We start from the raw sequence: 22992 nt of genomic DNA, 5'->3' as shown, positions 1-22992 counted from the left end.
GAGGTATGTACCGAAGGGGACCGCCCAAACTGACGGGCAATTTTCCAGGGAATACACTTGCACCCATCTATAGCTGGAGAAAGAACACGTCATATCGACGGCAACCATGGAGGTGTTCCGGGACAGTTGGGCACCGAAAAGGTATAAATGGTACCCTGGATGATGGGAATATTTTAATTTGGTGTTAGTTATTATTATAGTTTATAGTGTTTCTGTTGTAGTGTTGGCACACTGGAAATACACTTTTTCAGTAAGGAAACGTTGATAAGAGGACGAGGATCGTGACTGACAGAAAAATGGAACGAGGTCGGTTTATGCAGGACAGGCACGTTGGGGATCTGGGCTGGTCAGATTTAACTCCGGGCAGTGATCTAGTGTAAGAAACTGCCTGGCCATATACCCTGCACCCACTGTTCAGCTGCGACGCCAAGATGTCTACACCCCCGCCCCCACGTTGCAGTCCCAACGTTGTTTCGCCGAGAGGGGTTTACTTCCCCCGGTGTAATTGTTTCAGACAACAGGAGAACAATTATCCCGGTATAAACTCTCTAATTGCGATCTCGGTGTGAGTCAGGACCCGCTCAGTCACAGCCCTCGAACTGGCGTGAATTGAAGGTCGCGATATGTGAGTTAAAGCTTCGGCTTCCAACTGCGGACATTGTGTCCACTGGTGGGCGGGAAGCGGCTGAACACACTTCCGTTTCTAGGCAGGAGATATTAGATCATAAGTCCATAAACAGAATTAGGCTATTCTGGAGCAGAATTAGGCAATTGGCCCATTGAGTCTGTTCCATTATTTCATCACAGCTGATCCGAATTTCCTCAGTCCCAATCTTCTGCCTTCTCCCCATATAGCTTCATGCCATGACCAATCAAGAATCTTTCAAGCACTGTCTTAAATATACATAAAGACGTGGTCTCTACAGCTGCCTGTAGCAAAGAATTCCACAGATTCCAAACAAGGGAAAAACTGCAGATGCTAGAAATCCAAGCAACACACACATTTTGGAGGAACTCAATAAGCCAGGCAGCATCTATGCAAAAAGATCCCTTTTATGGGATCCTTCTATGGCTGAGAATCTTCATCAGGTTCCACAGACTCGCCGCTCTCTGGCTAAAGATATTCCTCCTCATCTCCGTTCTAAAAGGACACCCCTCTATTCTGAGGATGTGTTAGGGTCACACAAACCATTCCCCACCCCCCGGGTCCCCTTATTCTCTGTCCAACTCTGGAGCCATCAACTGGGACCCTGCTTGGGGAACGATCGCCTATCACTGACCCGGGATTAAACAACGCGGTACAACAAACAGACGAACAGACACAGGTTACTGAAGTCAAGTATTTATTGCTGCAGGAATGGCTTCAGTTGGGTTGTACCCGTTGGATTCGTGGAGTAAATGCTAGTCTCACAAGTGGGCTGAGATGAACCGCTAGGTGGAGGCAGACGCTGGGCGGGCCCTGGACTGTTAATCTGGAGGAAGAAAGAGAGGTTAATAAGGACATATCTCACAGAGGATAATTTACATCGGGAGCCTAATTCATACTGATATCAAGAGGATGTTGTTGGGCCTCAAGATCATACTAGAACCTGGCAACTCATTGCAAGCTGCTGTCAGCAGATTTATTCATTATCATGATGTCGGAAAACATAGAGGAGGCTTGACACAAACATGGAACAGAGGAGACAATTTAGCATGAGTATTGTGTGCAATTCTGGTCACTACATTACAGAAGGACGTGAAGACTTTAAAGAGGGTATAGAAGAGTTTCACAAACTGGTTGGCTGGATTAGGGAGTATTAATCATAACAAGAGGTTGAATGATCCTGGCAACACACACAAAATGCTGGAGGAACTCAGCAGGTTAGGCAGCATCCAAGGGAAAGAGTACAGTTGACCTTTTCGGGCCAAGATCCTTCAGTAGGACTGGAGAAAAAACAGATGAAGAGTCAGAGTTAAAAGTTGGGGGGAGGGGAGGGTGAAACACAGGGTAATAGGTTAAACTAGGAGAGGGGTGAAGTAAAGAGCTGGGAAGTTGATTGGTGAAAGAGATAAAAGGCTGGAGATGGGGAAATCTGATAGGAGAGGACAGAAGGCCATGGAAGAAAAAAAGGGGGAGGAGAAACAGAAGGAGGCTATGGGCAGGCAAGGAGATAAGGTGAGAGAGGGAAAAGGGAATGGGGAATGGTGAAGGAGAGGGGAGGGTCATTACCGGAAGTTCGAGAAATTGATGTTCATGCCATCAGGTTGGAGACAACCCAGACAGAATATAAGGATTTGTTCCTCCAACCTGAGTGTTGCCTCATCACAACAGTAGAGGAGGCCATGGATTGACATGTTGGAATTGGAATGGGAAATGAAGTTAACATGGGCAGTCACTGGGGGATCCTGGTTCCTGATCCTGGTCAAAGGCAAATCATTCTGATTGTATTCATTGAGGAGATAACAAAATTTATTGATAAGGACAGTGCAGTGACCGTGGTGGATGCAGTGTATGGTACTTGACAAGGTCCCCCATAGGACACTGGTCCAGAAGGCTAGGGCCCATGGAATGCAGAGCAAAGGGGCAAATTGGATCCAAACTTGACTTGGCAATAGGAGACCGAGGGTGATGGTAGTGGGCTTTTGTGAATTATTGCCTCTTAGAGGGCTGTGTGCTGAGCTTATGCAAGACTACACAGCCACCCCGAGCAATCCCATTGTCAGGTTCACCAATGACATGACAGTGATGAGGCTCATCACCAACAATATTATAGTCATAGTCATAGTCATACTTTATTGATCCCGGGGGAAATTGGTTTTCGTTACAGTTGCACCATAAATAATAAATAGTAATAGAACCATAAATAGTTAAATAGTAATATGTAAATTATGCCAGTAAATTATGAAATAAGTCCAGGACCAGCCTATTGGCTCAGGGTGTCTGACCCTCCAAGGGAGGAGTTTTAAAGTTTGATAGCCACAGGCAGGAATGACTTCCTATGATGCTCTGTGTTGCATCTCAGTGGAATGAGTCTCTGGCTGAATGTACTCCTGTGCCCACCCAGTACATTATGTAGTGGATGGGAGACATTGACCAAGATGGCATGCAACTTGGACAGCATCCTCTTTTCAGACACCACCGTCAGAGAGTCCAGTTCCATCCCCACAATATCACTGGCCTTACAAATGAGTTTGTTGATTCTGTTGGTGTCTGCTACCCTCAGCCTGCTGCCCCAGCACACAACAGCAAACATGATAGCACTGGCCACCACAGACTCATAGAACATCCTCAGCATCGTCCAGCAGATGTTAAAGGACCTCAGTCTCCTCAGGAAATAGAGACGGCCCTGACCCTTCTTGTAGACAGCCTCAGTGTTCCTTGACCAGTCCAGTTTATTGTCAATTCGTATCCCCAGGTATTTGTAATCCTCCACCATGTCCACACTGACCTCCTGGATGGAAATAGGGGTCACCGGTACCTTAACGTTGAGATGGCCTTGTAGAGAGGAGGTAGAAGCTCTAAACCTGGTTTCAGGCAAATAACTTTTTCCTCAATGCCAACAAGACAAAGGAGATGGTTATGGACTTCAGGAAAATCTGCACCACTCACATCCCTCTTCATATCAGTGGCACAGTGGTGGAAATTGCAAGCGGTTTCAATCTCCTGGGAGTGCACATCTTGAATCATCTCTCATCGTCCAAGAACACTTCCTGTACAGTCAGGAAAGTTCACAAATGCCTGTATTTTCTAAAGATGCAGAAGAGAGCATAACTACGCACATCAACACTCAAGACCTTCTACAGATGCAAAGTTGAGAACATGCTAACATGTTCCATCACCGTGTGATATGGAAACTGTACTGCAGCAGACAGGAAGGCTCTATGATGGGTAACTGAAACTGCCCAATACATCACTGGCACCAGCCTACCCATCATCAAGGACATATATAGAGAATGGTGCTGGGAAAAGGCCAGCAATATCATGAAGGATCCCACCCACCGTAGTTATGGACTGTTTGTCCCTCTCCCATCAGAGAAGAGGCTAGCAGTCATGCAGGGAACACTAGACTGAAAAACAGTCCCTTCTCCACAGGCAGATCAATACCTCCACCTATTAACCCACCCTGCCACCACCACTACTACATCTACATCTACATCACTCCACTTCACAGCCCTTCAGCACCCTTCATTCCCCCCATGCAATGCTTACACTCCACACCTCAGACCTACATAGACACAGTGACTGTCCTACTCTGTCTTCATATACCCTGCTGCTACCTAGGAGAGTTCCTCTTGCTAAAACTATGGGGAATGGTGAAGGAGAGGGGGGTGAGGGGCATTACCAGAAGTTTGAGAAATCGATGTTCATCCAATCAGGTTGGAGGCTACCCAAATTGGATAAACTGTCTCCAGAGATAGAGAAAGAGAGATCGCAAAAGGGGATGGAGGTGTCAGAAACAGACCAGGTAAATTTGAGGGCTGGTTGGAAGTTGGAGGCAAAGCGGATGAAGTCGATGAGCTCGGCATGGGTGCAGGAAGCGTTAATGTAGCATAGGAAAAGTGGGGGACGGCCACCAGTGTAGACTTGGAACATAGACTGTTCCACACAGCCGACAAACAACCAGGCATTGCTGAGACCCATGCAAGTGCCCATGGCTACCTCTTTTGTTTGAAGGAAGTGGGAAGAGCCAAAGGAGAAATTATTGAGAGTGAGGACAAGTTCCACTAGATGGAAGAGAGTGGTGGTGGAGGGGAACTGGTTAGGCCTGGTGTCCAGAAAAAAAGAGAGCTTTAAGGCCTTCCTGGTGGAGGATGCAGGTGTATAGGGACTGGACATCCATAGTAAAAATAAGATGAAGGGGGCCAGGGAACCTGAAATCACTGAAAAGATCAAGAATGTGTGAGGTGTCACAAATGTAGGTGGGATAAAACAGAATTGAGGAATGCCCATTTGAGTTTATTGTTACAAGCTGAAACAATGGGTCCACCTTGTCAAGTGGGTTTGTGGATCTTGGGTAGGAGGTATAAACAGGAGGTGCGGGCTGCAGGAACTATGAAGTTGGTGGCGGTGGATGGGAGATCCCCAGAGTCAATAAGGTTGGTGATGGTGTGGGAGACAATGGCTTGGTGTTCCTTAGTGGGGTCCTGTTCAAGGGGTAAGTAAGAGGAGGTGTCTCAGAATTGATGCTGAGCCTCAGCGAGATAGAGGTCAGTACACCAGACTACTACAGCGCCTCCCTTATCTGCGGGTTTGTTGGTGAGGTTAGGGTTAGTGCGGAGGGAGTGGAGAACAGAACGTTCGGAAGGAGTGAAGTTGGAAGGAGTGACTTGTGTCGAAGTCTAGACGGTTAATAGCAGTTGGCAGTTGGCAACGAAAAAGTCCAGAGCAGGCAGAAGACCAGGGCTGGGTGTCTAGGAAGAGGAGAATGGTTGAAGACGGAATAAGGGGTCATCGGTGCAGAGTGGAGATTCCTTGCCAAAGAAATAGGCTTGAAGATGGAGGCAGTGGAAGAAGAGCTCAGCGTCATGGCGGGTGCAGAACTCACTGAGGTGTGGGCGCGGAGAGACAAAGGTGAGGCCCTTACTAAGCACAGAATGTTCTGCTTCAGAGAGGGGAAGGTCAGAGGGAATAGTGAAAACCTGGCACGGATGAAAGCTGGGATTGGAGGTTGGTAGTGTCTGAGGAGAAGGGAGGTTTGGGGTGTTCAGGGATGGTGGGGTGAGAGGAAGATGGAGTCTCCATAGACCCAGGAACTGGCAGTGGGACCTGCGAGACATGGGATTGTGGAGTGGCGGTGGGAGAAGGGGACTTAGTCCTGTACCTATTGTCACTTTATGTACATATAATTAGTCTATGCATATAAACTAATCTTATGCATATACAGCCACACTTGTGAATTGTGCTTTATAGGCTTGCCTTTATATTTTTATTTATTATGATTTTTATGCTTATTCTGTGTTTTAAATACTGCATTGCATTCAGAGTAACAACCATTTATTCTCCTTTACATTCGTGTACTGGGGAATGACATTTCAGGCCCTGTAACTCTTACAAGTGTAAAGAACTGGTGCTGGGACCTCTGTTATTTGTGATGGAAATGTAGATGGGTAGATTAGGTGGTACCAAGGTTGGTGGAGTTGTGGACAGTGTAAAGAGCTATCAAAGAATACAGCAAGTTATAGATCAGTTACAGATATGGGCAAAGAAGTGCCAGAGTTTAATTAAAGATGAAGCCACACTCAGGTTGGAGGAACAACATCTTATGTTCCGTCTGGGTAGCCTCCAACCTGATGGCATGAACATTGACTTCTCTAACTTCCGCTAATGCCCCACTTCCCCCTCGTACCCCATCCGTTATTTATTTTTATATACACATTCTTTCTCTCACTCTCCTTTTTCTCCCTCTGTCCCTCTGACTATACCCCTTGCCCATCCTCTGGGTTCTCCCCCCCCCCCCGCCTTTGTCTTTCTCCCTGGGTCTCCTGTCCCATGATCCTCTCATATCCCTTTTGCCAATCACCTGTCCAGCTCTTGGCTCCATCCCTCCTCCTCCTGTCTTCTCCTATCATTTTGGATCTCCCCCTCCCACTTTCAAATCTCTTACTAACTCTTCCTTCAGTTAGTCCTGACGAAGGGTCTCAGCCCAAAACGTCGACTGTACCTCTTCCTAGAGATGCTGCCTGGCCTGCTGCGTTCACCAGCAACATTGTTGTGTGTTGCTTTCTCCACCTACTCGGCTCCTGCTCTCCAGTAAGAGAAGCACACGGTATTGGGGGTAAGGTATTGGTGTGGGTGGAGAGTTGGTTAGCAGACAGGAAGCAAAGAGTGGGAATAAACGGGACCTTTTCAGAATGGCAGGCGGTGACTAGTGGGGTACCGCAAGGCTCAGTGCTGGGACCCCAGTTGTTTACAATATATATTAATGACTTGGATGAGGGAATTAAATGCAGCATCTCCAAGTTTGCGGATGACACGAAGCTGGGTGGCAGTGTTAGCTGTGAGGAGGATGCTAAGAGGATGCAGGGTGACTTGGATAGGTTGGGTGAGTGGGCAAATTCATGGCAGATGCAATTTAATGTGGATAAATGTGAAGTTATCCACTTTGGTGGCAAAAATAGGAAAACAGATTATTATCTGAATGGTGGCCGATTAGGAAAAGGGAAGGTGCAACGAGACCTGGGTGTCATTATACACCAGTCATTGAAAGTGGGCATGCAGGTACAGCAGGCGGTGAAAAAGGTGAATGGTATGCTGGCATTTATAGCGAGAGGATTCGAGTACAGGAGCAGGGAGGTACTACTGCAGTTGTACAAGGCCTTGGTGAGACCACACCTGGAGTATTGTGTGCAGTTTTGGTCCCCTAATCTGAGGAAAGACATCCTTGCCATAGAGGGAGTACAAAGAAGGTTCACCAGATTGATTCCTGGGATGGCAGGACTTTCATATGAAGAAAGACTGGATGAACTGGGCTTGTACTCGTTGGAATTTAGAAGATTGAGGGGGGATCTGATTGAAACGTATAAAATCCTAAAGGGATTGGACAGGCTAGATGCAGGAAGATTGTTCCCGATGTTGGGGAAGTCCAGAACGAGGGGTCACAGTTTGAGGATAGAGGGGAAGCCTTTTAGGACCGAGATTAGGAAAAACTTCTTCACACAGAGAGTGGTAAATCTGTGGAATTCTCTGCCACAGGAAACAGTTGAGGCCAGTTCATTGGCTATATTTAAGAGGGAATTAGATATGGCCCTTGTGGCTACGGGGGTCAGGGGGTATGGAGGGAAGGCTGGAGCGGTGTTCTGAGTTGGATAATCAGCCATGATCATAATAAATGGCGGTGCAGGCTCGAAGGGCCGAATGGCCTACTCCTGCACCTATTTTCTATGTTTCTATGTTTCTATATATTAACCTTTTCATTTCTGAGATCATTCTTGCAAACTTCCTCTTGGCCCTCTGCAATGCTCACACATCTCTTTTTTAGATCCAAAACTTCTCACAATACTGTAACTGTGGTCTGACCAAAGCCTCAACGTTATATACGTGACTTCATATTCTAGTCCTTTTGAAATGAATGCTACCAGTTCATTTACTTTCGTTACTAGTGAATCAACCTGCAAGTTAACCTCTGAGAAATTCCCTGGCACTTCTGATTTCTGAATTTGAACCCTACTGGTGTCTCTTTTCAATTGACTTTGTCCAGCTCCTCTGTTATGCCATTGTGGTTCCCTTTCCTCCAGTGTAATACTGATACTTCTGATGATAGCTTCTCCCTCTCAAACTTCAGGGTGAATTCTATCACATTAGGATCACTGCCTCCTTTACTTTAAATTCCTTAAGGAAATCCAGTTCATTATACAACACCAAATCCAGAATTGCCTTTTCCCTTGTAGGCTCAACCACAAGCTGCTCTAAAAAGCCATCTCGAGGAAATCTGCGGAAGCTGGAAATTCAAGCAACACACACAAATAATGCTGGTGAACACAGCAGGCCAGGCAGCATCTCTAGGAAGAGGTACAGTTGAGATAGTCAGAGATTTGAAAGGGGGAGGGGGAGGGAGAGATCCGAAATGATGGAAGAAGACAGGAGAGGGAGGGATGGAGCTAAGAACTGGAAAGTTGATTGGCAAAAGGAATATGAGGCTGGAGAAGGGAGAGGATCATGGGATGGGAAGCCCGGGGAGAAAGATAGAAGCGGGGAGGGGAGCCCAGAGGATGGAGAACAGACAAGGAGTCAGAGGGAGAAAAAAAGAGAGAGAGAAAAAGGTGGGGGGGGGGAGAGAGAATGAAAATAAATAAATAAATAGATAAATAACGGATGGGGTACGAGGGGGAGGTGGGGCATTAGCGGAAGTTAGAGAAGTCAATGTTCATGCCATCAGGTTGGAGGCTACCCAGACGGAATATAAGGTGTTGTTCCTCCAACCTGAGTGTGCCTTCATCCTGACAGTAGAGGAGGCCGTGGATAGAAACATCAGCCATAATCCTCTCCCTTCTCCAGCCTTGTATCCCTTTTGCCAATCAACTTTCCAGCTCTTAGCTCCATCCCTCCCCCTCCTGTCTTCTCCTATCATTTCAGATCTCCCCCTCCCCCTCCCACTTTCAAATCTCTTACTATCTCTTCTTTCAGTTAGTCCTGACGAAGGGTCTCGGCCTGAAACGTCGACTGTACCTCTTCCTAGAGATGCTGCCTGGCCTGCTGCGTTCACCGGCATTTTTTGTGTATGTTGCTAAAAAGCCATTTCATAGCCATTCTATAAATTCCTTCTCTTCGGATCCAGCACTAACCTGATTTTCCCAGTCTATCTGCATATTGAAATCCCCCATGACTTTTGTAACATTGCCTTTTATTACACGCCATTTCTACCTCTTTGCATCGCCAATGTCCCATCCCCTTGAACAGCTCATTCTTGCTGGTCCTCACCCAGCAGTCCTCTGGAGCACAAAGTCTCCATCCATCAATGAATGTGGGAAGCGGCAAAGCTTCACCTTGTCCACACCTGTGCCTTGCAGCAGGTGGCAGACAGTGGGAGGTGCAGTGATTACTTGAAAACATACCAAAACTGAGATACTAAGTGAGGGAATCAACATTGTATGACATGCTTCCAAATAACTGAGTTCCAAATCGAAAAAAGTACATTCAAACCTTTATTAAAAAACCAGCAAAGATGAACTATCTAATATAGAGATAAAAAACTACCAAAATTAGTGTAGCAATAGTAAAATAAGCAAAGTTAACAATCAACAAAATAAATCCATGACCCTACTAATTCTCTCTCTAACTTAAACTAAATACACAAAGTGTGAATACATGGTTATACTCATTTGCTTCTACCATGCCCCAACCCACATGACAAATCACCATAACCCATAATAAAACCATGCAACACAAAATACAATACAGACAGACAGAAAATAGATACATGGTTCCTACAACCCTGCTCCTAATTATTACACTATGATAATTACAACTACATGCTACAAAAATAGGAGCTGAAATCTTCAAGGACGGCATCTTAACTGTTATGCAAGTATCTGCTTTCTTCTTCAAGCCTAACCATGTAACAATCATCTAGGCCAGAGGTTACCAGCACTTAGCCCTGTAAGAGTGACTTGAGTCAGTAACTCAAGTGAAAGTCATGAAGCCAATCAATATGAAGTGAAGCTTCTAGAACTGTATTTCATCAAACTTCTGCCTCCTGTAGCAGACAGATATTGGTTATAGACCTGTCCAGACAGCTGGTGAACATATCAGCTTCTGTCTGGGAAGACTTGAATGACTCTTCCTAAGATCCATAAGTCGCAAGTTACTGTGTCATCAACTATAAACACAACATCTCCTGGGAGGAAATTGTGCTTTATACCTGAACATCTTTGATGTACTGGAACTATGTTAAGTACTCTTGACCCACCATTTCAAAAACCAGTTTGACATGTTTTGGACCTGCTTCCACCTACAACAAGCATTGATGACTTCCTTTTGGAACTCCCCTAGTGGTAATGATGGTGAGGTCTTCAGAAGGAACATATAGTTGAGTGTTAATGCTTCCAAATCATAGGGATCAGAGGATGCCTTAGTAATTGGATGACCATTGATAATAGCCTCTACTTCATAAAGGACTGTGTGGAAACCCTCTTTGAAAAGATTCTGTACTTGCATGGTGGAATTGAGGACCTTTGACATAAACCTGATCAACCTCTCCCATGTTCCTCCATGATGTGAGTCAACCAGAAGGTTAAAAATCTGCTTGATTACTTTCTGGAGAAGGACAACACCGATCTGTGAATGGATCCACTTCTCAATGGCTTCTCTCAATTTATGCTCAGCACCAACAAAGTTTGTTGCATTATCAGAGCACAGTTCACAAACCTGTCCTTGTCTTGCTGTAAAGCATCGAAGTGCATGAACAAAGGAGTCTGTGTCCAAAAAAGATGCCACGTCAATGTGAACAGCTCGTATAGCTAGACAGGTAAATATTACCCCATACCTCTTCACTGTACTTCTGCTCTTCACTGCAAAAGTTCCAATGTAGCCCACACCTACACATGTAAATGGAGGACCGTCAAGAGAGAGTCCATCCAGAGGTAGATCTGCCATCTGCTGGCATCCTGGAGCTGTGTTCATCTATCAACAGACAACACACAGACAGGATTCTTCTTATAGCTGTTCTAATGCTAGGAACCATGTAAGTTTGGTGCAACCGGGACAACACGTGGTTACGGCCACCATGTCCCACCTCTTGCTATGCATGCCTCAGAATGATGTCTGAGATATGAAGATCCTTTGCCAGTTAAACAAGATATACAGACTCTTCAGGCATAGCTATCCTACTAAGCTGTCCACCAAGATACTACCTTCAAGTACGGGATTAAGCTTGAAAATATGGCTGTTCATTTTCACGCTTTCTCCCCTTTGAAAACTTGAGAATTCATCAGCAAATCCCTCTCTTTGACAAAACCAACTGATCTCTATTTCATCTTTTCTGAGCTCCTCCATCAAGAGACAATCTCGGCGATCTGACCACTGGCCGCCTCAATCTCTCTCGCCAAAAATATCATTGTTACACTCATCCAAGCCAAACCGAGCAAGAGCAATGTTCAATGTTCAATTGCTTCCTCTTCCAACTAAGAAACAAGAGCAAGTTCTTAAATTCAAAATCAAGTCCAATGTCTTCCTCAAATGGGTCCTAGATGAGAAGTAATAGATTATACATATTACCAGGTCCACCTCCTCTTCAATCTGCACAGCGTTGATTGTAACATTACTCTTGACTTCCGGATCATGTGGCAGGAGTTCTCCAGAACAACTGAGATTTCAGGCAGAAGAAGATATTGAGGCCCTGACACCCATGCTTCATTCTTCAGCGATGCTTTCACCTTCAACCCACTAGAGGCCACATCAGCTGGGTTGCTTTAAGTGTTTACATACTTCCATTTAGATGCCTGTGAAACCTTAAAAATTTCTGTTTTTTAATGAAGATTCAGAACCTGGAAGTTTCGTTCTTGATATACGTCTGTACACAGGTACTATCAGTCCATAAACTGAATCATGAAGCTGTATGTGCCTTCCTCCACAATGTGTCCATACAGCTTGCCATTGTAGCAGCAGTGAGCTCCTTATGGGGGATGAAAACTGACTTCAGTGGAGCTATCCTAGACTTCCCATGAACAAGGCACTTTGCACCAGAGAGCACATGTTGTGCAACAATAGGCAGGTCTCTCCTCCATTGCCTTCTTCACTTGTGTATGTAGAGTGGTGTAACTGCAGCAATAACTTCACCAAAATCCAGGAGCTTCACATATTTAACAACTTTGAAATCTTCCAATCGTCAGAGTTCTTCCAGCCAGCTTGTCCACTCATGAGCAACTGATGTTGGTATAATGTCATCCCAGACAAGTTCTTTCTTACATAGACCTTACAGGATCTTCTTAGCAGATAGCACCTCCAAGCTCAAGATTCCTAAAGGATCATAGATGAAACTAACTGTGGAGAGGATCCCCCTTCTAGTGAGTGATCGATCTTGGATCATGATCTTAAACTAGCAAAGTATGTTTGTTGCTATCTACTTTGTGTGTTGAAAGCTACCTTTAGCACAAATGGATACCAGGTCATGATAGAGAAACATCACTTCTTCCTCAGAGAACACTGACACAAGGCAGTCATCAACACAGAAGCAATGCAAAACCTTACCCACTGTCTCACAACTGAACTGTTCTGCATTGTCTTCTGTGCATTTCTTCAGGGCAAAGTTGGCACAGCTCAATGTAAATTCAATCTCCTGTCTATAGTACACCATATCTTGGCTGAGGTCACCATCAGGCCACCAGAGAAACCTCAGTAGATCTGCATATTCTGCTGGTGAAACTTTGATCCAATATCAGTCATGATCACCACTGGTTAGTTTCCGAATATGGCTATGACCCCAATCAGTGAGCTAGTAAGATCTTGTCCCTGTAAAATCTGAGCATTAAGTGGCATTCCCTGAAAAGTCATTCCACTGTCAAACACAACATGAAGTTTTCCTTTTCTGGGGTGGTAAACACCATGATGTGAAATATACCAGACTTTCCCATCACTGTGTTCCAGATCCTCTGCTGACACTCTTTTGGCATAACCTTTGGAGATTACATCCTCATGAAATCTGTGTAGTCAGTGAGAAATGACAAATCCTTCCTAAACCTCTGAGATTTAGAGCACACTGTTCTGCAATCTAATTGTTATTTGGCATGTTAACCGTTTTTCTGGTAATGGCCATCCACCAGTTTTGCAGAATTTGCAACTTGCTCCATGAACGTGATCTTCTCTTGACGAACCAAGTTGTTCATCTTGACTGCATTCAGGGAAGTCTGCCTTGAAATGCCACTGGCAAACCTTATCCAAGTTCAAAGCTGAGATCGTGTTAACTGTCAGCTCAGGCTGTGCAGAGTCTTTCCTATCACCATCGTCTCCACTCACAGTCCAGCCCAACATTGTTCTAATTGCATAAGGTCCATTATTAACACTGTGAATCACTTGCAACAGCTCCAATGCTTCATGCACATTTGTCCCTATCAGCAGCTCAATCTCTGAATCTATCTCTGGCAAATGGACATGTTTCAGGTGAGAATATCCCTGGAGATCCCTCCTACGTGGAGTTTTCCCTCTGTGGACACGTATACTTTCCAGGTAGTTTACAATAGCTTTCACCATCTAAGCCAGCCACTTCTAATCCTGAAACAATGTAGCTACTCATTACATTCTCTTGACCCATTTTGTAAAAGAATGCATGTCCTTTTTCCTGTGAGGTTGAGCTTGGTCATGAGGTCCACTGTGGAGAAAACTGTTGTACTATCTTGATCTAGGAAAGCATAAGTAGCCACTGTCTCATTACCCTTTTTAGACTTCACTTGTACTGGAACTATGGGAAGTTTATAATCATGATTGCCAGCCCCTGCAAGGCCATTAGATACCAGGGCACTACTCACTGCTGCGTCTGATTCTTTCACAGCTTGTTTGGATTCTAAACCCTTTTCATCAGAGTGAATACGAAGTATGCTGGGATGCTTGCCACTGCATACCCTGTATGAACTATGCTTCCTGCAATCCTTGCTGATGTGTCCTGTACACAAACAGACAAAGCAGACTCCTGTTGAAGGGTCTTGGCCCGAAACATTGACTGTACTCTTTTCCATAGATGCTACCTGGCCTGCTGAGTTCCTCCAGCACTCTGTGTGTGTGTGTGTGTGTGTGTGTGTTGCAAAACAGACATCATTTTTCTTTAGGAAGGCAATCTTCTCACTCTGAACCCTTTTCTCCATGAGGGCACAAATCCAATGTAAGTTCAACCTCACAGAACAGACAGCCCCCTTAGACTGATGAAATCATTTCCCTTCCATTAGTTCCAGGTTCAATTTTAGTTTTACTTCTCATAGTGGCCACAGTCATGGCAAGACTGCTTCCTTTAGCCTTAGAACGAAATTGTGACTTTTTCTAGTTCACGCCTTTGTTTACTGTAGGTGATGGAGCATCTGTAAATTCTCAGATAACAGGTCTGTTATGATCTTTACCTGCCTTTCAATAAAAGCAACAATGTCAGTGAAATGCAAACACGAGGAATTCTGCAGATGCTGGAAATTCAAGCAACACACATCAAAGTTGCTGGTGAACTCAGCAGGCCAGGCAGCATCTATAGGAACAGGTACAGTCGAAGTTTCATCAGGACGAAGGGTCTTGGCCCGAAACATTGACTGTACCTCTTCCTATAGATGCTGCCTGGCCTGCTGCGTTCACCAGCAACTTTGATGAATGTCAGTGAAAGGAGACTTACAGTTGTGCCCTTCCTGCATTTTCCAGACCACTGTTCCCCATTTATCCCCAACATATAGGGCAATTTCTTTATAACTATCGACATATTGGCAGACATGTCCATCCAACTCATGTACTTCACTTCTTCCATAGCATTGCAACAGTCTCTCAAGAAAAAGACTGCAGTCTTGAATAGCCTTCATGTTTTCAGCTTTAATAAGTACCAAAGAAAGAACCTTTTGCATGTAGGCAGATGCAATTTTGTTCATTACCAAATGTCCCCTGTAGTAAAACCTTAGCTTTGACCTATCCTTTCTTAGGGGTGTCATGCTAGTAACTTCTGACAAGTTCTCTAGGGCAACCCCTAATGTACTGGTCAAGGAAACAGAGGCAGTCACTTTGGCTGTCAGTCTTTCCTTCAACACTGTTTTCAAAAGCCTTTATGAATGTTTGAACACAGTATGAATCAACAAAAGGTCGCAGATAATCCTACCACAAGCTGCTCCAGTTTCACCAACGGGTCTGCGGCAATCCTTCACTGTAGAGTGGTGTTCATTTGGTATAACTTTTTTTTTTGTTGACAAAGTGCAGTGGTTACTTGAAAAACAAGCCAAAACCACAGAGACATTGAGTGAGGGATTCGACATTGTATGATACTCTTCCAAATACAGTAACTGAGTTCCAAGCTGAAAAATGTATGTGTGACCCTTTATTACGAAAACAGCAAAGAGGTACGATCTTGTATAGCGATTAAAAAAACTAACAAAACTAACATAGTGATAGTGAAATAAGCGAAACAAGCCAGGTAAGTGAAGTTAGCGGTCAACAAAAAATATCCATGTCCCCGACTAAGTTTCTCTCTAACTCAAACTAACAACACAAAGTGTGAATATGTGATTATACTCATATTCTTCTACCACGCCCCAACCCATGTGACAAATTGCCATAACCCATTATATAACTGCACAACACAAATACAGTACAGACAGACAGATAATAGATACATGGCTCCTATGGAGTTCTCTGACTGAGGATTTCTTCCAAGGGCAGAACCCCATACACAAACCGGGAGTCCTCACTGGGCCCAACACTCACCCCTAGATGCCCTGCTGCTGAGCCTGCAGACGCTGCCTCTCTTTGATCAGTAGGATGATTCCAACCACGGCACTGATGATTCCCAGGGAGAGTCCCAGTGCACAGATCACGGTTCCTGGGCCGGAAGCTTCCTCAGGTACCTCAGGTTCTAGGGAGAGACAACTGAAGGGTGAGAGCTCACAGTGAAACATACAGTGGACACACAGTGAGTGTTCATTCACCAAACTTACCTTGCTGAAGGAGAGCATGGCCCAACACTAACACCCCTCCCCAACACTGGCAAACCCCTGTCCACACACATCAGTGAGCCTGTGGTCTATGGTCTACTCAAGGCCCGCAGCTGGAATGATACGAGATATTGGTAGACCCATACTTGCGGTAGTGTGTAAATATTGTAGAAAAGATGTTAAAGGGACAGAGATCACACAGTTCCGCTCCCTAAGATATCAAAAGAGACAGAACTGGTTAAGCGAAAGACTCACAGATACAAAATAGTAAACACTTAGCATTCCTATTGTCTCAGCAAGTGGAAAGTAGTACTCTGCATGTCCCACACCCTTCCTCTTCAATCATCTGTATAGTTAGCTCAAAAATTATTCAAACTGTTTCCAGCTTCCAATCCCATCCTGATACAGAACTCCTTATATAAGACCATAGATATAGGTGCAGAATTAGTCCATTTGGCCCATCTAGTCAGCTCCAACATTTCATCATAGCTGATCCAATTTTCCTCTCAGCCCAAATCTCCTGCCTTCTCCCGTGATCCCTTCAACCCGGATCAATCAAGAATCTATCAACCTCTGCCTTAAATATGCATAATGACTAGGCCTCCACAGCTGCCTGTGGCAAAGAATTCCACAGATCACCACTCTCTTGCTGAAGAAATTCCTTCTCAAATTCCGTTCTAAATGGATGCCCCTCTATTCTGAAGCTGTGTCCGCTGGTCTTAGACTCTCCTACCAGAGGAAACATCCTCTTCACATCCTCTCTATCAAGGCATTTCACCATTTGATAGGTTTCAATGAGGTCATGCTTCATTCTTCTGAATTCTGGTGAAAACAGGCCCAGAGCCATCAAATACTCTTCATATGACAAGCCATTCAATCCTGGAAGCAATTTCATGAAACCCTTTGAACCCTCTCCAGTTTCAGCACATCCTTTCAAAGATAAAGAGCCCAAAACTGCTCATAATACTCCTAGTGAGGCCTCACCAGTGCTTTATAAAGTCTCAACATTACATTCCTGCTTTTATATTCTAGTCCTCTTGAAATGAATGCTCACATTGCATTTGCTTTCCTCACCACAGACTCAACCTGCAAATTAACCTTTAGGGAACCCAGCACAAGGACTCCGAAGTCCTTTTGCACCTCAGTTTTATGTATCTTCTCTCCATTTAGAAAATAGTCAGCCCTTTGATTTCTTCTACGAAAGTGCATGACCACACACTTCCTAACACTGAATTCCGTCTGCCATTTCTTTGTCCAATCTTCTAATCTGTCTAAGTCCTCTGTAGCCTCTCTACTCCCTGAAAACTACTTGCCCTCTAACTACCTTCATATCATCTGCAAATTTTGCAACAAAGCCATCAATTCTATCATCCAAATCATTGACTATCACATGAAAAGAATCGGTCCCAACACAGACCTCTGTGGAACACCACTAGTCACCGGCAGCCAGCCAGAAAAGGCTCCCTTTATTCTCACTCTTTGCCTCCTGCCAATCAGCCACTGCTTTATCCATGCTAGAATTTTTCCTGTAATACCATGTAATACCTTCATAGCTTATAGCAGCCTCATGTGCGGCACCTTGTCAAAGGCCATCTGAAAATCCAAGTACACAACATCAATTGATTTTCCTTTGTCTATCCTGCTTGTTATTTCTTCAAAGAATCCCAACAGATTTGTCAGGCAAGATTTTCCCTTGAAGAAACCCTGCTGACTACAGCATATTTTATCATGTATCTCCAAGTACCCTGAGATCTCATCCTTAACAATCGACTCCAACATCTTTCCAACCACTGAGGTCAGACTAATTAGCCTATAATTTCCTTTCTTCTGCCTCTCTCCCTTCTTGAAGAGTAGAGTGACATTTGCAATTTTCCATTCTTCCGGAATCATTCCAGAATCTAGTGAATCTTGAAAGATCATTAGTAATGCCTCAACAATCTCTTCAGCCACCTCTTTCAGAACTCTGGGGTGACTTCCATCCAGTTCAGGTGATCTAACCACCTTCAGACTTTTAAGCTTCCCAAGAACGTTCTCTCTAGTTATGGCAACTTCACACACTTCATGCCCCCTTATACCTGGAACTCCCAGCATACTGCTAGTGTCTTCTACAGTGAAACTGATGCAAAATACATATTCAGTGCACCCACTATTTCATTGTCCCCCAGTACTACCTCTCCAGCATTATTTTCCAGCAGTCCAATATCCACTCTCGCCTCCCTTTTACACTATATAAATCTGAAGAAACTTTTGGTATCCTCTTTAACATTATTAGCTAGCTTACTTTCTTATTCCATCTTTACCTTCTTAATGTATTTTTAGTTGCCTTCTGTTGGTTTTTAGAAGCTTCCCAATCTTCTAACTTCCCAAGAATCTTTGCTCTATTATATGCTCTCTCTTTGGCTTTTATGTTGGCTTTGACTTTTCTTGTTAGCCATGGTTGTATCATGGCCGGTGTTGCGACTGCTGCTTTTTACGATGTATGTCAATGATTTGAACTACAGTATTAATGGATTTGTGGCTAAATTTGCCAATGATACAAAGACAGGTGGAGGAGCGGGTAATGTTGAGGAAACAGAAAGGCTGCAGAGAGACTTAGATAGTTTAGGGGAATCGGCAAAGAAGTGGCAAATGAAGTACAATGTTGGAAAGTGTTTGGTCATGCACTTTGGTGGAAGAAATAAATAGGCAGACTATTATTTAGATGGGGAGAGAATTCAAAATGCAGAAATGCAAAGAGACTTGGAATCTTTGTGCAAGATACACCAAAGGTTAACCTCCAGGTTGAGTCGGTTGTGAAGAAGGTGAATGCAATGTTGGCATTCATTTCTAGAGGTATAGAATATAAGAGTAGGGATGTGATGTTGAGGCTCTTATAAGGCACTTGTGAGACCACACTTGGAGTATTGTGTGCAGTTTTTGGCTCCTTATTTTAGCAAGGATATACTGATTCTAGAGAGGGTTCAGAGAAGATTCACAAAAATGATTCTAGGAATGAGTCTGTGGTGGCCAGTGCGATCATGTTTGCTGTTGTGTGCTAGGGCAACAGGCTGAGGGTAGCAGACACCAACAGAATCAACAAACTCATTCGGAAGGCCAGTGATGTTGTGGGGATGGAACTGGACTCTCTGATGGTGGTGTCTGAAAAGAGGATGCTGTCCAAGTTGCATGCCATCTTGGTCAATGTCTCCCATCCACCACATAATGTACTGGTTGGGCACAGGAGTACATTCAGCCACAGACTCATTCCACCGAGATGCAACACGGAGCGTCATAGGAAGTCATTCCTGTCTGTGGCCATCAAACTTTACAACTCCTCCCTTGGAGGGTTAGACACCCTGAGCCAATAGGCTGGTCCTGGACTTATTTCATAATTTACTGGCATAATTTACATATTACCATTTAATTATTTATGGTTTTATTACTATTTATTTATTTATTGTGCAACTGTAACAAAAACCAATTTCCCTCGGGATCAATAAAGTATGACTATGACTATGAAAGGGTTACCGTATGAGGAACATCTGGCAGCTCATGGGCTGTATTCCCTGGTGGTCAGGAGAATGAGGGGGGGATCTCATAGAAACATTCTGAATGTTAAAAGGCCTGAAAAGAATAGATATGGCAAAGTTATTTCCCAGGGTATGGGATCCTAGGACAAGAGGGCATGACTTCAGGATTGAGGGATGTCCTTTTAGAACTGAGATGTGGAGAAATTACTTTAGTTAGACGGTGGTAAGTCTGTGGAATTTGTTGCCATGAGCAGCTGTGGAGGCCAAGTCATTGGGTGTATTTAAGGCAGAGACAGACAGGTTCTTGATTAGCCAGGGCATCAAAGGGTATGGGGTGAAAGCATGGGAGTGGGGATGACTGGAAGAATCGGATCAGCCCATGATTGAATGGTGGAGCAGACTCGATGGGCTGAATGGCCTACTTCTGCTCCTATATCTAATGGTCTTATGGTCTTATTTTCTTCAGAGTACTTAGAACATGGAACATAGAAAACCTAAAGCACAATACAGGCCCTATGGCCCACAAAGCTGTGCTGAACATGTCCTTACCTTAGAAATTACCTAGGCTTACCCATAGCCTTCTATTTTTCTAAGCTTCATGTACCTATTCAGGAGTCTCTTAAAAGGCTCTATCGTTTCCGTCTCCACCACCGCCAGTAGCCCATTCCACGCACTCACCACTCTCTGCGTAAAAAACCTACCCCTACATCTCCTCTGTACCTACTTCCAAGCACCTTAAAACTGTGCCCTCTCATGTTAGCCATTTCAGCCCTGGAGAAAAGCCTCTGACTATCCACAAGATTAATGCCTCTCATCATCTTGTACACCTACTTCTTCCTCTTTGGGATTTATATATCCTGTGCCTTCTGAACTACTTCCAGGAATTACAGCCATTGCTGCTCTGACATCATCCTTGCCAGTGTTCTTTTCCAATCAACTCTGGCCAACCCCTCTCTCATGTCTCTGTAATTCCCTTTACCCCATTGTAATACTGATACATCTGATTTTAGCTTCTCCTTCTCAAATTTCAGGGTGAATTTGATCATACAAGGGGTGATTGATAAGTTCGTGGCCTAAGGTAGAAGGAAATGAGTTATACAGCTCTGATTACATGCTCATGCAGGTCAACCCTTTGAGTGATTATGGAGAAAGTTTGAAGTTAATAACTCACCTCCTTCTACCTTAGGCCACGAACCTATCAATCACCCCTGATGAGTTATTAGCTTCAAACTTTCTGCATAATCACTCAAAGAGTTGACTTGCATGTGCATGTAACAAGAGCTCCTGTCTTCTCCTATCATTTTGGATCTCCCCCTCCCCCTCCCACTTTCAAATCTCTTACTCACTCTTCCTTCAGTTAGTCCTGACGAAGGGTCTCGGCCTGAAACGTCGACTGCACCTCTTCCTAGAGATGCTGCCTGGCCTGCTGCGTTCACCAGCAACTTTGATGTGTGTTGCTTGAATTTCCAGCATCTGCAGAATTCCTGTGGTTAACACATCTCCTTCTACCTTAGGCCACGAACTTATCAGTCTCCCCTGCTGTGAACCCTTTCTGGAGGTCCAAGATCCATATGCTCCACGACCGCTGGACTAAGTGTGCAAATGTAAGAGGGGACGATGTTGAAAAATAAATGTGCTAGGTTCTCTAAAATTGACTCCTTCTACCTTAGGCCACGAACTTATCAATCACCCTTCATATTATGATCTCTTTCCTCAAGGGTTCTTTTACCTTAGGCTCTGTAATCAATTTTGGTTCATTGCACAATACCCAATCCAGAATAACTGATCCTGTAGGGAGCCCAACCACATGATGCTCTAAAATTCCATCCCTAGGCACTCTAGAAACTCCCACTCCTGGAATGCAGCACCAACCTGATTTTCCCAATCTATCTGCATATTGAAATCCCCCATGACTATTCTAACATTGCCCTTTTGACATGCATTTTCTGTCTCCCATTGTAATTTGTAGGCCACATCCTTACTACTGTTTGGGGGTCTGTATACAACTCCCTTTGCAGTTCCTTAGCTCTATCCACAATGATTCAACAACTTCCCACCCTCTGTCATCTCTTTCTAATCATTTGATTTCATTTTTTAGCAACATAGCAACACCACCCGCTCTGCCTTCCTGCCTAACCTTTTGATACAATGTGTATCCTTGGACATTAAGCTCCCAGCTACAGTATACAGTAATCTTTCAGCCACGATTCAGTGATGCCTACAACATCATTCCTGCCAATCTGCAACTGTGCTACAAGTTTATCTACCATATTCCATATACTGCACGCAATCAGATACAACACCTTCAGTCCTGAATTCACCCTTTTCGCTTTTGTCCGCCTTTTACATTGTAACTCATCCTGTTGACTGCAATTTTGCCCTATCAACAGCCCCTCCTCACTACACATCGCCTCTGTTTGTAAACCAGCTATCTCATCTTCAGCACTATTATCCACCTTTCCTACGGAACTTCTTGCATTGAAATATAGGGAGCCCAGGGCACTTGTCAAACTGTGCTCAACCTTTTTATCCCTGACTTTGCCTGAGGTCTTACCAACATCTGCCTTCACAAACTCTCCGCTAACTGTTCTGGCACTCTGGTCCCCATCCCCTGCAACTCTAGATTAAACCCCACCATGCAACATTAACAAACCTTCCCGCTAGGATATTAGTCCCCTCCAGTTCAGGTGCAAACCGTCCATTCCGTACAGATCCCACCTTCCCTGGAAGAGAGCCCAATGATCCAAAAATCTTATGCCCTTCCTCCTACACCAACTCCTTAGCCACATATTAAACTGTATAATCTTTCTAGTTCTAGATTCATTAGCACATGGCATGGGTAGCAATCCTGAGATCACAACTTTGGAGGTCCTGCCCTTTAATTTATCACCTATCTCCCTGAAATCCCTATGCGGAACCTCATCACTTGTTCTATCCAGGTCATTGGTACCTACATGGACCAGGATTTCTGGCTGTTCACCCTCCCACTTAAGAATGCTGAGGACTCAGTCCAAAATATCCCGGACCCTGAAACCCCAGAGGCAACATATCATACAGGAATCTCGTTCTCACCCACAGAACGGCCCGTCCATTCCCCTGAATAATGAATCCCCTATCACATCATTGTGCCTCTTCTCACTCCTTCTCTTCAGAGTCACAGAGACAGACTCAGTGCCAGAGACCCGATCACTGTGTCTTTCCTCTGTTAGGTCATCTGCCCTGACAGTATGAAAAGTGATATTGCTGTTATTGAGGGGGATGACCACAGGGGTACTCTGCATTGGAACCTTTACCCCTTTCCCCTTGCTAACTGTCGCTCAGTTTCCTGCATCCTGCACCTTGGGTGTAACTACCTCTCTCTGTGTCCTATCTATCACCCTTCATTCTCCCGAATGATCTG

The 22992-nt window shown here is 44.5% G+C and overlaps 1 protein-coding gene across 1 annotated transcript in view; it reads right to left on the bottom strand.

The window, feature by feature from the left end:
- Nucleotides 1–1326: 1326 nt before the first annotated feature.
- Nucleotides 1327–22992, bottom strand: part of LOC140198066 (H-2 class II histocompatibility antigen, A-U alpha chain-like) — a 37516-nt gene continuing 15850 nt past the window's right edge. Inside the window, exons 4-5 of the mRNA XM_072258933.1 lie at nt 15857–16004; nt 1327–1472 (exon numbers count right to left, since the gene is read on the bottom strand). Coding sequence (XP_072115034.1) covers nt 15859–16004 — 146 coding nt within the window. The 3' untranslated portion in view covers nt 1327–1472; nt 15857–15858. The remainder of the gene's footprint in view (nt 1473–15856; nt 16005–22992) is intronic.

The sequence above is a fragment of the Mobula birostris genome, chromosome 5 (assembly GCF_030028105.1).
Source record: "Mobula birostris isolate sMobBir1 chromosome 5, sMobBir1.hap1, whole genome shotgun sequence".
In the NCBI taxonomy this organism is placed as follows: Eukaryota; Metazoa; Chordata; class Chondrichthyes; order Myliobatiformes; family Myliobatidae; genus Mobula; species Mobula birostris.
Note: the sequence above shows the minus strand (reverse complement) of the source record. Positions and strands in the feature narration are given on the sequence as shown.